At 42.1% G+C, this 15,762-nt stretch overlaps 1 protein-coding gene across 2 annotated transcripts in view; it reads left to right on the plus strand.

Annotated features, from left to right (window-relative positions):
- The window catches only part of LOC132822921 (cadherin-4-like), a 672,789-nt gene that overhangs the window by 408,400 nt on the left and 248,627 nt on the right, over positions 1-15,762 (plus strand). For both annotated transcript variants that reach the window (XM_060836327.1, XM_060836328.1), the window contains one exon: positions 13,113-13,286. In XM_060836327.1, coding sequence (XP_060692310.1) covers positions 13,113-13,286 — 174 coding nt within the window. The remainder of the gene's footprint in view (positions 1-13,112; positions 13,287-15,762) is intronic.

Below are 15,762 nucleotides of genomic sequence, written 5' to 3' on the forward strand. Positions count from 1 at the left end.
CCTTAGCCATACTTTAAAGACCCACTGTACTTCTGTCATGCCTTGCCATTCAGTGCAGAAGTAAAGCCAGGCAGTCAGTCATGCTGGTCGGCTATCATCAGTCAAAGAGGTGGGTATGTTGCTGTGTGGCATAACAATAAATCAATCTGACATCTGCACTATGTGTCAGCTGCATACACAATAAATGCACTGTGAGTGCTGCAAGCAGACTGTCAAGTGTCAAAGTCTAAGGGGAGTCATGCTCAGTGAAGTCCAGGGAGGTAGCCCAAGCAATTCAGGCACAGTAAGTAATAGACAGTTTACATAGATGTCCAGCAGCTTGAGTTCAATCTGGGGCAGGTCAGGAGCAGATGGTTCATACCTCTGTAGTCCAGTAGGGTCTCCAGTGCTACCAGTCTGGGGGCATGTTTGAAGATAGTTGAGGACCTGTACAAATGTCAGTCAGGGTGTTAATGTCTCATTTTTCAGGGCTGTCCAGCTAAGTCATTCAAGGGGTTCAATAAGATATAGCCCTGGGAGGGGTCCATCCACAAAAAGTCAAGAATGTGTTTCCAGGGCTGCTGCTGTCGGAAGCAAGCTAGGGAAGTTAATGTTGGAAACTGGAGTCGGAATGCTGGAATGCAGAGGAGATGATAACATTGAAAGGGGGCAACTCAATATAAACGTGTGGGAGATGATGGAGCCTGGGAGGGAAAGCGGTAATGTGGGAGTTGGTGTGATGTTTTTATTCATTTGTGAGATCTGGGCATCGCTGGCTGGCTAGCAGTTATTGCTCATCCCTAGTTGCCCTTGAGAAGGTGGTGGTGAGCTGCCTTCTTGAGCAACTGCAGTCCACCTACTGAGAGTTGACTCACAATGCCATGAAGGAGGGAATTCCAAGATTTTGACCTAGTTCATTGATGGTAAGCAGCACCCTGGCCTCCATGGGGGACAGTGCACTTCCAGACCTGGCAATCCTTACTTGATCTGGCTCGAAGGGGTGAAGGGGGTTGGGGGGAGGTAACGTGGGGAGATGAAGACTTAGATATACTGATAGAATGGGCACCTGAGGAAGCCAGTGGGATTACTAGGATGCAGATTGACAAGGATGAAGAGGTTGAGTCGGAGACTGTTCAAAGAGTGACTGCTGTTGTCTTCCATTGCGCTCTTAAAATAAACAAGTGCACAATAGAGATGAAAATGGCTGTGACCCTTGGCAGAATGGGTGATGTAAATGTTTCATTCTGTAAGGGAGGGTCTTAACTTTGAGTGATGTTAGACTCCTCAAAATGCAACGCCATTCAACAGGCACTCACACAATGGAACTCAAAGATGTCTCCAAGCACCGCATGCTGCATATTTCTTATTATCCAAGTGTATTTCTTCAAAACCTCGACCCAACAACCCTGGCCATATTGTACAAGTTAATAACTGAATTCTATTGATATCTGTTTTACAATCGCAATGCTTTTAAGCCTAGAGAGATGGACCCAGTTGAAAGTAACAGCCATCTGCTATTTACCCATTCCAAAAACATTGTGCAGAAGCAACTCGCTTACAATGTGGGCATGGAATATTGTATAGCGCTTAGGATGGATGGGCTGTGTACTTTCAATGTTTCAATAATGACTACATAAAAATCTCATATGCATTGGTGAAAACTGAACATATATTTACAAAGGTGAAAACTTGTTTACATTTAGGTATAACCCATGTGCCCTCAAAAGGTTATCTTCATTCTTACCCTCCCACTGTGTCTTGTGTAGTTCCAGGCCATGTAGCCAAGATGGAGGGAGCTGGACCTACAGTGGAACCTGTTGACATTGAAGGCTTTGTTGGGCAAGCTGGGTGTGTTTGTGACATGCTGAGTGTGCCCTGCCTGAGATGTGTCTTCCTGGGTTTGACCTCGCACAGGGCAGAGGCAGACAGGCAGGGTAGAGGCGGAAGGTGAGACCATCACTGGAGGGACTTGAGAGGAGACTGTTAAGTGGTCCCTGTGTGGATTCTGCTCCTCTGGGCGACTACCGTCATTGCCCTGAGCACCAGTGGTTAGTGGATGGAGTGCTAGTTTGTGTATATATCCAGCTGACTCTGAAACTGCGAGACCTGGCTCTCCATGGCAGCCTCCCACCTATCCATAGGGGCACCAAGGTGCTTCTATACCAAAGGCAGCAGGTGCCAACTGTATTGATGCAGTCCTTTTGTGTCAGGTTGTCCAGTGTCTGCTGCTCTTGTACCTGAAGTCCCTGATTGCCAGCAGTATTTGCCTGGAGTTGAGCAACTGCCTGGTCTCCAGCAGTTCTCTGAATGCCAGTGATCTTGCTTATTAGTGCCTTCTTATCTCCTTGTGAGGAAGGAACAACTGGAGCAAGTTAAATTTGTCGTCATGAGCAACAATGGCAAGAGTGATGGAGCATAGATCTGTCTGCATATCCAGCAGGCCCTGAGCCTGCTAAATCTGGCTCTGCATGGCATCAACCAACCAAAAGGGCAACCAGACACACTCCTGCCTGATGCAGAAGGATCCCAACCCTTTTGATAAAATATCCATTTTGGTCTCAGTACCTGAGCAGTCGGGAGGTGCAGGAGGCAGCCTTACTAATGTTTCTGCTGAAGATCTGTCCGCTGTCCCTCAGATGTGGAGGAAAACACTCAAGACTGAGGAGACCAAGGATATCCTGTTGATCCCTGCAGTAAACAAAGAGAGAATGCGTTGTGACCAAGGTGTAAAAGTTGTGACATGCTAACAATATATATGCACAATGGGGATCATGGGAGAGTGGCACAACAATCAGCAATACTATTTCCTTTGTTGTTGGGATATGGTGATTTCTGGTTTCCCATAGGAATGGTACTGGTCTTCACCAGCTAGGGCCAAAGTCTTCTCCTCTTCAGGATTGACGAGACAAATATCTGGCATCCCACCACTTTTCATGGGCTCATTTGGCCCTTTTCAACACCTATTCTCCTATAATGAAAGAAAAGGAGGAATTGAGTATAGCAAAGCCTGGTAGCACAGCTGTTAGCACTGATATAGTGGTGGGGGTAATTGATGACAAGTGAATGAGCAGGCAATGCAGAGTGCATGCAGGGGTAAGTGGTAGTGGGGGAATTGGATGGTTGAAAGCCAATAGAAAGATGATGCAAGTGATAGTGTTGAGTGGTAGAGCACAAGCTTTGGGAGTTAGGTACAGTAGCAAGAGATTGAGTGTGTGGCAAGTAGCAGAGAGAAGATGGTGGCACATAGCCAGGAAGAATAGAAAGATTGACATTCTTTCTTGCATTTCTGGGCATTCCTCCAGACCATGGACATTGCACTAGCCTGGGTGCCAACCTCACACTAGGCTGACGGGGTCTGATGTTGTGAGTTCCTCTGCCGGTCCTGTCGGAAGCAGACAACCCTCTTCTGGAGCATCCCATCCACCAGCATCTTCAAGTTCCCTCCACAAAATAGTGTGCCAGTTGCCCCTTCTCCACCATGCCCAGAATGAATATCTGCAACCATGCAGGGTAACTCAGACTGCAAGCACTTGGTGCCGATACCAGAGATGCTGGTATATACACCCTAACAGTGCCATTTACTTCCAGTAAGGCAATTGGGCTAGAATCCAATAAGAAGGACACCATAGGGGCAGGGTAGGTAGTTGATGAGGCCAGTTTGGGATGATCACATGAGAAGATTGGTGAATTGGTCAGGTGAATTGGCCAAGCTAAATTGCCCGTAGTGTTAGGTAAGAGGTAAATGTAGGGGTATGGGTGGGTTGCGCTTCGGCGGGTCGGTGTGGACTTGTTGGGCTGAAGGGCCTGTTTCCACACTGTAAGTCTAAGTCTAAGTCTAAGATTAATTAAGTATTGCAGAGACTAACCCTCTGTAATCACAACTTAAAACAGCACCATGTCATGGGTGGCACGGTGGCACAGTGGTTAGCACTGCTGCCTCACAGTGCCTGAGACCCGGGTTCAATTCCCGACTCAGGCGACTGACTGTGTGGAGTTTGCACGTTCTCCCCGTGTCTGTGTGGGTTTCCTCCGGGTGCTCCGGTTTCCTCCCACAGTCCAAAGATGTGCGGGTCAGGTGAATTGGCCATGCTAAATTGCCCGTAGTGTTAGGTAAGGGGTAAATGTAGGGGTATGGGTGGGTGGCGCTTCGGCGGGTCGCTGTGGACTTGTTGGGCAACTTCCCTAACTTGTTTCCACACTGTAAGTCTAAGTCTAAGTCTAAGTCACTTCAATAGACTCTGGGGAAAATCAGCCCATGTTCAAATATTTAATGCTATTTTGGTTTTGCTGGTAATTTTAAGCATTTTTTGTCCAAATTTAGATTTGCAGGTGATACATAAAATAGATTAGGTCAAATAGATTTAAATGGACCTTGTTTAATATTTAAAGGCAAATTTTACTATGGATGCTGGAAATTTGAAATAAACATACAGAATGCTGGAGAAACTCATGAGGTCTGGCAGCACCAGTAGTTTTTCTCTCCGCAGATGCTGCCAGGAATGTTTAATGTTTAAATCTTTTTGGTTTGTGTTCATCGTGATATTAACGATTAAACAGTGGTAGTGAATGAGAGCGAGTTAGCAGGTTCCAATAAAATCATCATAATATTACAGTTGAGTGATATTAAATGAGATGATACAATGTTTGCTCTGGAATATTTTTCTTGTTCCCACCATCAGTTGCAAATTATAACCCAGGAACTGAAATAGCTCGACTCGAACTATTTCATAGGGTCTCGTGGTCATTTCTTGGTCAACTGAGCTGACAGTGTATTTGAGGGCTTGTAAAGGGAGAATATTCCTTATGTCACTTAAAATTACTTTGGTCCTTACCCCAGGGCTGAGTGCCCATTAAGACTTGATTTCAAATAGAGTTTTTTGGTTCTGTGTCTCAACACATTAAAGTTGTGGCTATTAGTTGTTTTTGGTATCACTTCTGTTATGGAGTCAATGTTGACTTGGTAATAAAAATGAGTCCTGAAGCATTATTTGTGGCAGGGCATAAAGTGATGACTGATTGAAAGGATTTTTGTTTCAGAAACACTGTGCATATTGAAGAGCGTTGCTTTATTTGGTCATCCAGATATCTTTTTTGTGGCATAACAATATCTGTCTGATAAATTATGAACTAATTATTTTGTATTTTGCTCAAAGATAATAGCAAGAATCAGTAACCAAACATTACATTCCAAGGAGCTTTAACACATACAGCAGATAGTTATAGAGTCATAAAGATGCACAGCATGGAAACAGACCCTTTGGTCCAACTTGTCCATGCCAATCAGATATCTCAACCTAATCTAGTCCTACCTGCTAGCACCTGGCCCATATCCCTCCAAACCTTTCCTATTCATATACCCATCCAGATGCCTTTTAAATGTTGCAATTGTACCAGCCTCCACCACTTCCTCTGGCAGCTCATTCCATACACGCACCATCCTCTGCGTGAAAAAGTTGCCCCATACGTCTCTTTTATATCTTTCCCTTCTCACCCTAAACTTATTCTGTCTAGTTCTGGACTCCCCAACCACAGTGAAAAGACTTTGTCTATTTATCCTATCCATGCCCCTCATGATTTTATAAACCTCTGTAAGGTCACTCCTCAGCCTCCGACGCTCCAGGGAAAACAACTCCCGCTTATTCAACCTCTCCCGATAGCTCAAATCCTCCAATCCTGGCAAATTCCTTGTAAACCTATTCTGAACCCTTCCAAGTTTCACAACATTTTTCCGATAGGAAGGAGACCAGAATTGCACACAGTATTCCAAAAGTGGCCGAACCAATGTCCTGTACAGCCACAACATGATCTCCCAACTCTTGTACTCAATATTCTGACCAATAAAGGAAAGCATAGCAAAAACCTTCTTCACTATTCTGTCTACCTGTGACTCCACTTTCAAGGATCTATGAACCTACACTCCAAGGTCTCTTTGTTCAGCAACACTCTGAACCTTCCAATTAAGTGTATAAGTCCTGCTAAGACTTGCTTTCCCAAAATGCAGCACCTCACATTTATCTAAATTAAACTCCATCTGCCACTTCTCAGCCCATTGGCCCACCTGATCAAGGTCATGTTGTAATCTGATGTACCCTTCTTTGCTGTTCAGTACACCACCAATTTTGGTGTCATCTGCAAACTTACTAACCACACCTCTTATGCTCACATCCAAATCATTTATATAAATGATGAAAAGTATTGGACCCAGCACCAATCCTTGTGGCATTCCACTGGGCACAGGCCTCCAGTTTGTAAAACGACCCTCCACCACCACCCTCTGTCTTCTGCCTTTCAGCCAGTTCTGTATCCAAGTGGCTAGTTCTCCCTGTATTCCATGAGATTTAACCTTGCTCACCAGTCTCCCATGGGGAACCTTGTTGAATGCCTTACTGAAATCCATATAGATCACATCCACCACTCAGCTCTCATCAATCTTCTTTGTTACTTCATCAAAAAACTCAATCAAATTTGTGAGACATGATTTCCCACACACAAAACCATGTTGACTATCCCTAATCAGTCCTTGCCTTTATAAATACATGGACATCCTGTCCCTCAGGAGTCCCTCCAACAACTTGCCCACCACCGACATCAGGCTCACTGGTCTTTAGTTTCCTGGCTTGTCCTTATCCTCTTTCTTAAAAAGTGGAACCATGTTAGCCAATATCTAATCTTCCAGCACCTCACCTGTGACTGTCGATAATCCAAATATCTCAGCAAGAGGCCCAGCAATCACTTCCCTAGCTCCCCACAAAGTTCTAGGGTGCACCAGATCAGGTCCTGGGGATTTATCCACTTTTATGCGTTTCAAGACATCCAGCACTTCCTCCTCTGTAATATGGACATTTTTCAAGATGTCACCATCTATTTCCCTACATTCTATATCTTTCATGTCTTTTTCCACAGGAAGCACTGATGCAAAATACTCATTTAGTATCTCCCTCATCTCCTGCGGCTCCACACAAAGGCCGCCTTGCACATCTTTGAGGAGCCCTGTTCTCTCCCTAGTTACACTTTTGTCCTTAATGTCTTTGTAAAAACCCTTTGAGTCAAAGGAACTGCAAAAGAATAGAAAATGGCCATTTCTGAAGATTTAAACAATTCCATCGATGAAAACAAAAATAACTCATGAAAAGCACTAATTTTCATAATAATATAACATTAGTTGTAATAAATACAAAACTAACAAAATTGTTCTGTTTAGGCACAGTCTCTTGAATCTATGGTTACAAATGGAGAAATGAAGAGCATCGTGTAACCTATTCTAGTATGCCGTCTGATAACAAAGCTGGGTAGTTTTATTTACAGAATCACATAATTGTTATAGTACAGAAGGAGACCATTCGGTCTTTGGTGACTTTACTGGCTGTATTGCTGAAAGTTACAGAGAAGACCAAGATGTCTTAATGAAAAGAAGGTGCTAGATGATTAGATTAATGGACACTGAAAAATAGACTGATTATGGATTGACTGTTAATCACTCAAGGAAAGAAAGAGGCCTCACAGTTCACCAAAGCCTAATGCAAATCGATGTCTGGGGTTCGGCTGTCCCAAGCTTCGGGTTCATAGAGTAATAGAGTCAGGGAGATGTACAGCATGGAAACAGATTCTTCAGTCCAGCCCGTCCATGCTGACCAGATATCCTAACCTAATCTAGTCCCATTAACTAGCACCCGGCCCATATCCCTCTAAACCCTTCCTGTTCACATGCCTTTTAAATGCTGTAATTGTACCAGCCTCCTCCACTTCCTCTGGCAGCTCATTCCATCCACGTACCACCCACTGTGTGAAAAAGTTACCCCTTAAATCCCTTTTAAATTTTTCCCCTCTCATCCTAAACCTATGGCAGCTATCTCTGGACTCCCACATTCCAGGGAAAAGTTCTTGTATATTTATCCCAACCATGCCCCTCATGATTTCATAAACTTTATAAGGCGACTCCTCAGCCTCCAACACTCCAGAAAAAGCTGTTCCAGCCTCTTCAACATCTCCCAATAGCTCAAATCTCCAACTAGGTTACATCATTTCTGAATCCTTTCAAGTTTCATAACATGCTTCCAATAGGAAGGAGACCAGAATTGCATGCAATATTCCAAAAGTGGCCTAACCAATGTCCTGTACACCCACAATATGACCTCCCAACTCCTGTACTCAATGCTCTACCCAATAAAGAAAAGCATACCAACCACCACCTTCAATATCCTATATACCTGAGACTCTACTTTCAAGGATCTATGAACTTGCATTCCAAGGTCTCTTTGTACAGCAACACTCCCACGGACCTTACCATTAAGTTTATAAGTCCGGCTCTGATTTGATTTTCCAAAATGCAGCACCTCTCATTTATCTAAATTAAACTCCATGATGTGATATATGTGAACAAAGGGAAGGGATTGATCTGTTCAGAATTTATTTGTTGGATTTCTCTCATCCTGGTTCAGACAACTGTAAATGACTTCATCTCAAGCTCCACTGCAGCTCCTGACTTTATTTGAAGCCTCATGTTATGAGACTCCTGAGTCATGGAGTAAAGGTGAGGCCCAGTGACCTTCTTCATAGAGAACAGAACGCACTTAAGGATAGTCCACAAGCAGTTGAGTTATTATTACAACCATTGCTTTTACTTTGCCACAGGAACATCACAATGACCCCTCCCATCTACAAAGACCCTCTCTTCAATTTGAATGTTTACTGTGAGTGAGGAGTTGCATTCTACACTGGAAAAGGGTAAAATGGTGACATAAGTTTCAGAAGATCCACCACCTTCTGTCCCCTCCCTGACATTCATCAACTCTTGCCAATGCACCCGAACCCACCCCAAATTGTGCTTGACTATCCCCAATTTATGATCATGACACCTGTGTCAACATTGTTAATCTGAATGTTCCCTGAACAGAAACCATGCACGTACTGGGAAACCCACTCCTTACTGAAATCCAGGTCTAAGGCAGTCAAGTTGGGCAACCCTGACCTATACAGGCAATCCAGGTATGATCTTCATAAGGCCATCAGAGAAAGCAAGAAACAGTACGAAACTAAGTTTCAGATCCAGACTAACCACACTGATACCTGTCAGTTGAGGCAACGCTTACCCAACATAACATGCTACAAAGCGAAGTTGACCAGAATCATGGGTAATGGTACATCACTACCAAATGAACTCAATGCATTCTACACTGGCTTTGAAGAAGAGGTCAGTGAAATTATGTCACCTATCCTAACAATCTCAAAGACAACTGTACCCGTGGTCACTGCCACAGAAGTTAGATCAGCCTTCTTGAGAGTGAATCCATGGAAAGTAACTGGACCAGATGGAGTCCCCTGGCTGTGTACTCAGATCCTGTGTGGACCAGTAGACAGACATGTACGATATGCAGTCCATACCTGCTTCAAGAAGGCCACCAAATAAATGTTATGTATCATGCCTCGATGACTACCGCTCAGTGGCTCTGACCTCCTTAATTATGAAGAGCTTTGAGAGGTCAGTCATTGGTCACATCAGCTCTAGCCTATCAAATTGTGTTGACTTGTTGCAATTTGTCTACTCATGCAACAGGTCAATGGCAGCTGCTGTCTATCTTGTCCTACACTCCTCACTGGAACATCTAAACATCTGGAACATCTGGAACATCAAGCTCCCACTTATTGACTACAGTTCAGCCTTCAACACAATAATTCCAAGAAATTCATCTCTAAACTCGAAAAACTAGGTCTCAACTCCCCCCATGGTAACTGGATCCTTGACTTCTTGACCCATAGGCTGCAGTCAGTAAGAATAGGTGACAACATCACCTCCACCATAATCCACAATACAGGTGCCCCACAAGGTTGCATACTCAACCCCCTACTATACTCCTTACACATTCATGACAGTGTGGCCAAATTCCATCCCAACCTCTCTTAATGAGTTTGCTGATGACACCAACATTGTAGGTCAATCCTAACAACAATGAGACACAATACAGGAAAATGGTTGAGTGCTTAGCTGCACACTATAAAGGCATCAGTCTCTCCACCAATGTCAGCAAAATGAAGGAGCTGATCATTGACTTCAAGAAAAGGAGTGGAGGTCACAGTCCTGTCTGTATCAACAGTGCTGAGGTGGAAATGAGTGAGCGCCAAATTCCTAGGAATGGTGCTCACCAACAATTTGTCCTGGTCGATCCATGTTGACATGATGATCAATTAGCACAACAATGCTTTTACTTCTTGAGGAGGCTAAGAAAATACAGCACGTCCACAAACACTCTTACCAATTTTCATAGATGCACCATAGAAAGCATCCTATCTGGATGCATCACAACATAATATAGCAACTGCTCTTCTCAAGACTGCAAGAAAGTACAGAGAGTTGTGAAAGTAGCCCATCCATCATGCAAACCAGCCTTCCATCCATTGACTCCATCTGTACGCCCTGCTGCCTTGGGAAAGCAATATAATCAAAAGCCCTTCCCACCAATGTTATGCTCTTTTTCACCTACTTACAAACAGCAGACGATATACAAATTTTAAAGCATGCTCCAACAGATTCAAGAACAGCATTTTCCACACTGTTATTATACTTTCAAACAGACCTCTCAAATGTTAATGTCGATCTCTCGCTCTCTGCATCTGTAACATTGTATTCTACACTCTATTCTGGTACCCTGGTGCACTTTGTACAGCACAATCTGACTGTAGAGCATGCAAAACAACACTTTTCACTGTATCTTAGTACATGTGACAACAAATCTCAATCTCAAACTCAAACATTGAGAACCTTGCTGTTATGCTAGAATCCTGTACATAGTCATCCACATACTAGGAACCAAAACAGTCCAGATCTATCCATATACCCAACCTGACCCATAGCCCTCCCGTAATCAAAGCCACCCACCTGCTCCTTTAGCTAAAGACCACTCTTGTTCCCCATGAGTGCATCTACTTCCCATCTATGATCCTGGAATTCCTACCCAATATATCCCACTGTCCTTATTTCTGTCATTATCCAAGCAGCTTCCGAATACCCTGAATTTTATTTCCAGAACCCCATTGTTGATATGACCAACCTTGTCTGTGAAATCTTTCTCACACAGTTGCACCATCCACATTAGCTCCTCCACCCTCGATGAATCTCTTTCCCCTGTGCAACATAGACTACTGAATCTCAATTATTGCCTAGCATGGATGAATGCTTCCCAAAGAGTACAAAGCAATGGTGACTCATTCAAATGTCAGACAAGATGACTATCATACCTGCTCTCTGCTTCGCACTCGTGAATCTGAGGCATGTATTGAAAGGGGAAGCTTAATTCTGGCAATCTTGCCTTTTAATGAGAATGGATGAGATGCATATGCATTTTTCTTTTCTTCACTAATGGAATGTGGGCCTCACTGGCTATGCCAGTAGTTATTGCCCAGCCCTAGTTGTCTTTGAGAAGTGGGATTGAGTTGCTTTCTTGAATTCCACAGTCCATGTGGTGGAGGGAGATAGGGCTCCCCAGTGCTTACTGTTGGAAATCTTGAGCCACTTTTAAAATTCCAAGAACTTAATTTCCAAAAATTCATCCTTCCACCAGGATTCTGAACTTTGGTCTCTCATGCAATTCCTTTGCCCAAAATGTTGTCTTGCTCAGGTCCTGGCCAGATGATTCTGCTTTCTAATCCCATAGCAACATGTTAGAAATGTTAAGTTTTAGAAATTAATAGAAGTTTAATCTGTCTACATGGTTCTAACATAAATTGTATCTGATAATCCAGGAAGTTATTAACATTTCTACCTGGATACATGGTCCATATCAGGTCACTATGGTACGAATTTCTAAGGTACCAATGATCCTTTGAAATGCAAGTCAGTTTTCAGCCATTTGAGAAGCAGAGAACAGGAGATAGAGATAACTAGTCCTTCACCCGAAGCAGAGAAATTACTGATGTTATTATTCAATGTACAGAATGCAGCTGAGAGCTTGTGTTCAAATTGAAGATTTTGAGTTTGAAAGGATTTGAAGGAGATTTGTAAATTCACCTAGCTTGGGCTAGAGGGAAGGAAATTTGAGTGTGACACTCGCTATGAAAGTCCGGTCTAGTATTAAAAGTTCCCATGCTGGGCAGGAAGAAAAGAAGCAGGCCATCAGGAAAGGAGAATTGCTTTGGACCTAGTGAGGGCAAATGAGGTGTCTACTTAAAGGACAGTATAACATATAACCACAGCAGGAGATCTTTTGATTATGGTAAAAGACAAATGCAGTCCATGGTATGAATTACATAAAAAATAGTATTTAGACAATATTGCATTTAGTTAGTTTGTTAACGTACATGGCTACAGACTTGAAAATTTGTGAGATTCTTTCAGTCAGGTCATTAGAAATTAACGTATCTTTTTGACAATATGTGGAGGTCATGACTTTGCTTTGATGGACTAAAATCCTACCTTCAGACATATTGAAGAAAACTTTTGAAGAATCAGAGGCCTTGAGTATAATCCAAACTTTTCTAACTGTTTGAAATATAGATTTCCCTGAACTACAGTTATTTGTCTCATGTTAGAAACTTGGAGAAGATTAATTACCTCAAAGTAAGTGTATCCCATATAAAAGGATGACAGATATAATCACAATAAGCAAATTACATGGGAATGAAGGTTATATCTTGGAGAGGCAGTTCACTAAACTCAGGCAGTGAAGATTAGCTTGGTCCAAATAATGCTTTATTAAGCACTGAAATGCACAGCTGTTGCAATATTTTGAGTCTTGATATGAATAGATGAAAAATAAATCAATTTTGAATTTGCTACTGCATGGAAATAAACTGTGTTCTTGTTACTCTATTTTGAGTACCAAATTGGATCAGATCATGTAAAGGTTTCACAAGATTTTAAAGAAAAGCTGCATTTTTTATTGGTGTGGATATCATATTTTCAATAGTAGTTATTGGGTGAATACAGTTATTCCAAAATCCAACGTGATTTATATATGATAATCTTTGTGTTTTAGTTAAACAATTGCAAATGAATTGTCTCAAGTTGTTGAACTGGAACACTTTGATTTATGTTCATGTGCATGGATTTCCTTGGGTTAGACTGACTATTTCAGAGGCTGTTTCAGCAAGCGATTTCCTGAAGGGATTTCTGAAGAGTTTGTCTTTTATTTCATGTGCAGAATGGAAGGAAGAATATGCCTCCTGAGTCTGAACAGCATCTTGATGATACACTGTTTCCATGGCGCCAACAGCAAAGCTCCAATGGGCTGAAACGACAGAAGAGAGATTGGGTCATTCCTCCAATTAATGTGCCAGAAAATTCCAGAGGGCCTTTCCCCCTCCAGCTGGTTCGGGTAAGCATTGGAAGAATGAGATTGAAGTATTTGTATGTATGCACATGACGTACACTAAATGTGGAGAAAAAAAATTCTAAACTCAAACAACAAAAGTCAATAAATCTTGGATAAATGAAGTGTCTTAGAGAAGAGGACTGCTTTACATAAATATTGTATTTTGTTTGAGACGTCTTAATTGCATACGCATGTAAAGTATCATCTGTATTGTAGGTTTGATATTTTTTGGCAAGTGCTTTAGATGTCTCTGCTAGCTACCTGAAGTTGAATCTATTTATTATATTCTGTTACATTAATGTTTGTTTGCCACAACTTATAATCAGGAAATATTAACTGTTTTTGAATCAAGGCAAATCTATATTAGCTCCTTGTGCTTGCTTCATGGTTCATAACTATTCAAATGCATTTTATTTATACAGAAACAGTATTCTGCAGATACTGGAAATCTGAACTAAAAACGGTAAATACGAGAAATACTCAGCACTGCTGAAATCATCTGGAGAGAGAGACATGGGTAACATTTCAAGTCAGTGATCTTTCATCAGAAATCATGAATTGGAGCCTGAAATGTTAACTCTACTCTCTCCACAGATGCCACCAGGCAAGCATCCTTTTTCCAGCATTTTCCAGCATTATGCTGCAATTATGTTTATTATTGTGGTTCTGTTCGCCGAGCTGGAAGTTTTTGCTGCAAACGTTTCGAATCCTGGCTAGGGAACATCATCAGTGCTATTGGAGCCTCCTGTGAAGCTACCAGAAGAAACATCAAAGCAGCGCTTCACAGGAGGCTCCAATAGCACTGATGATGTTCCCTAGCCAGGGAACGAAACGTTTGCAGCAAAAACTTCCAGCTCGGCGAACAGAACCACAACAACGGACACCCGAGCTACAAATCTTCAACCAGACTTTAAATTATGTTTATTAATTTAATATGGCTACAGTCATATAATAAAATTACATTGTGTCTTCAATTATGGAAAGGAGAGAAGAATGATCAAAGTTGACAGAGACTGATACTGAGGCTTCTGTGTAAAATAAATGGTGAAGAGAATAGTACGTTTGCTTTCTTTATTTAAAATTATTCTGAGAGGAAAATTACAACTTTGTGAAAAAAATATAGCGAAGCTTGTTTGCTTTGAGGATAAGTATCTTATTTATAAAGAATTAACAATTTACAGGACCAAGAGGCTAATCCAACAATGTCCATTTTTCAATATCTGCTGAAATGTTTCCATTTGAAACGTGTTCCGGAGAGTCTCAATGAAGATGACTTCCTTGCCTTCGCATCTGATTGTTTCCCAACCTGTTCAGAAGCACATAATCTCTAGTCACCACCTCCTGTCATGGCTTGATTTTGATGCAAAGGGTTCCTTTGTGGAGAATTGCTGATATGAGCCAACACCGAACTGGTCAATGGCACAAGATTCTAGAGATAAAAGAAATTACCTCAACCACTTGCTATTTGTGGCATGTGTCTCTTTTGCCTTTTTTTTTAAAGAACTATTTTAGTAGCACTTCTTAGTGTGCTTGGTAGTTTCTGCGATTCAAGGTTTGCAATGTCGTTCAGTTGCACACCTAGAATGTGATGAAAAAGCAAATGGGAAAATCTGTCAAAATAAGTATGTCTTTTTGATATAGATTATGAAATCCATTTGAATGTCCTAATTCAGTGTTTATCCTGCCCCACAAAATTAAGATTGCTCTGGTCAAGGTTACCAGTGTCATTCTTTGTGACCACAATCAGTCGATTCTATTCAACCCTGACATCTACAGTGTTTGGCTTGACCGTTCACTCTGCAACACTACTTGTACTTGATTCCATTTCAATACAACCAGCAAATCCCAACAAAATAGCTTTTTCTGTCTCTGCATATGGTCATCCAATGTTCTGCTACTCTGTGTGGAGTTTACACATTCTCCCCGTGTCTGCGTGGATTTCCTCCGGATGCTCCGGTTTCCTCCCACACTCCAAAAATGTGCAGGTTAGGTGAATTGGCCATGCTAAATTGCCCGTAGTGTTAGGTGAAGGGATAAATGTAGGAGTATGGGTCTGGGTGGTATACGCTTCGGCGGGTCGGTGTGGACTTGTTTCCACACAATAAATAATCTAAAATTTTACAAGTCTCTCACAGTTTTAACTATGCTGCTGCATCCTCCAGCACCATCCCTCTTCAAGTCTCTGAGTCTAAATGAGTTTGCATCCAGAAAGAACAGCCGGACCCTCTTTTATGTCAAGATGTAAAACCGGGATTTTCTGTAAATGTTAACCTGGACCTCTTTTTCCATGACAACTAATCACATGGGACTGTTGCTTGGCAGAGTTTGGAATTATCACCATATTCCTCCTCAAGAGACTGTGATATCTCAACATAAAGGAAACGTTGAAAAATATAATAATCTGACAGATTCTTGTATTTGTAACAAGTAGCAACGACCAACTCTCTCTCCCTCTGTCTCTCCTGAACCCAAGTTTCCA

This window comes from Hemiscyllium ocellatum, chromosome 15 (assembly GCF_020745735.1).
Source record: "Hemiscyllium ocellatum isolate sHemOce1 chromosome 15, sHemOce1.pat.X.cur, whole genome shotgun sequence".
Taxonomy (NCBI): domain Eukaryota; kingdom Metazoa; phylum Chordata; class Chondrichthyes; order Orectolobiformes; family Hemiscylliidae; genus Hemiscyllium; species Hemiscyllium ocellatum.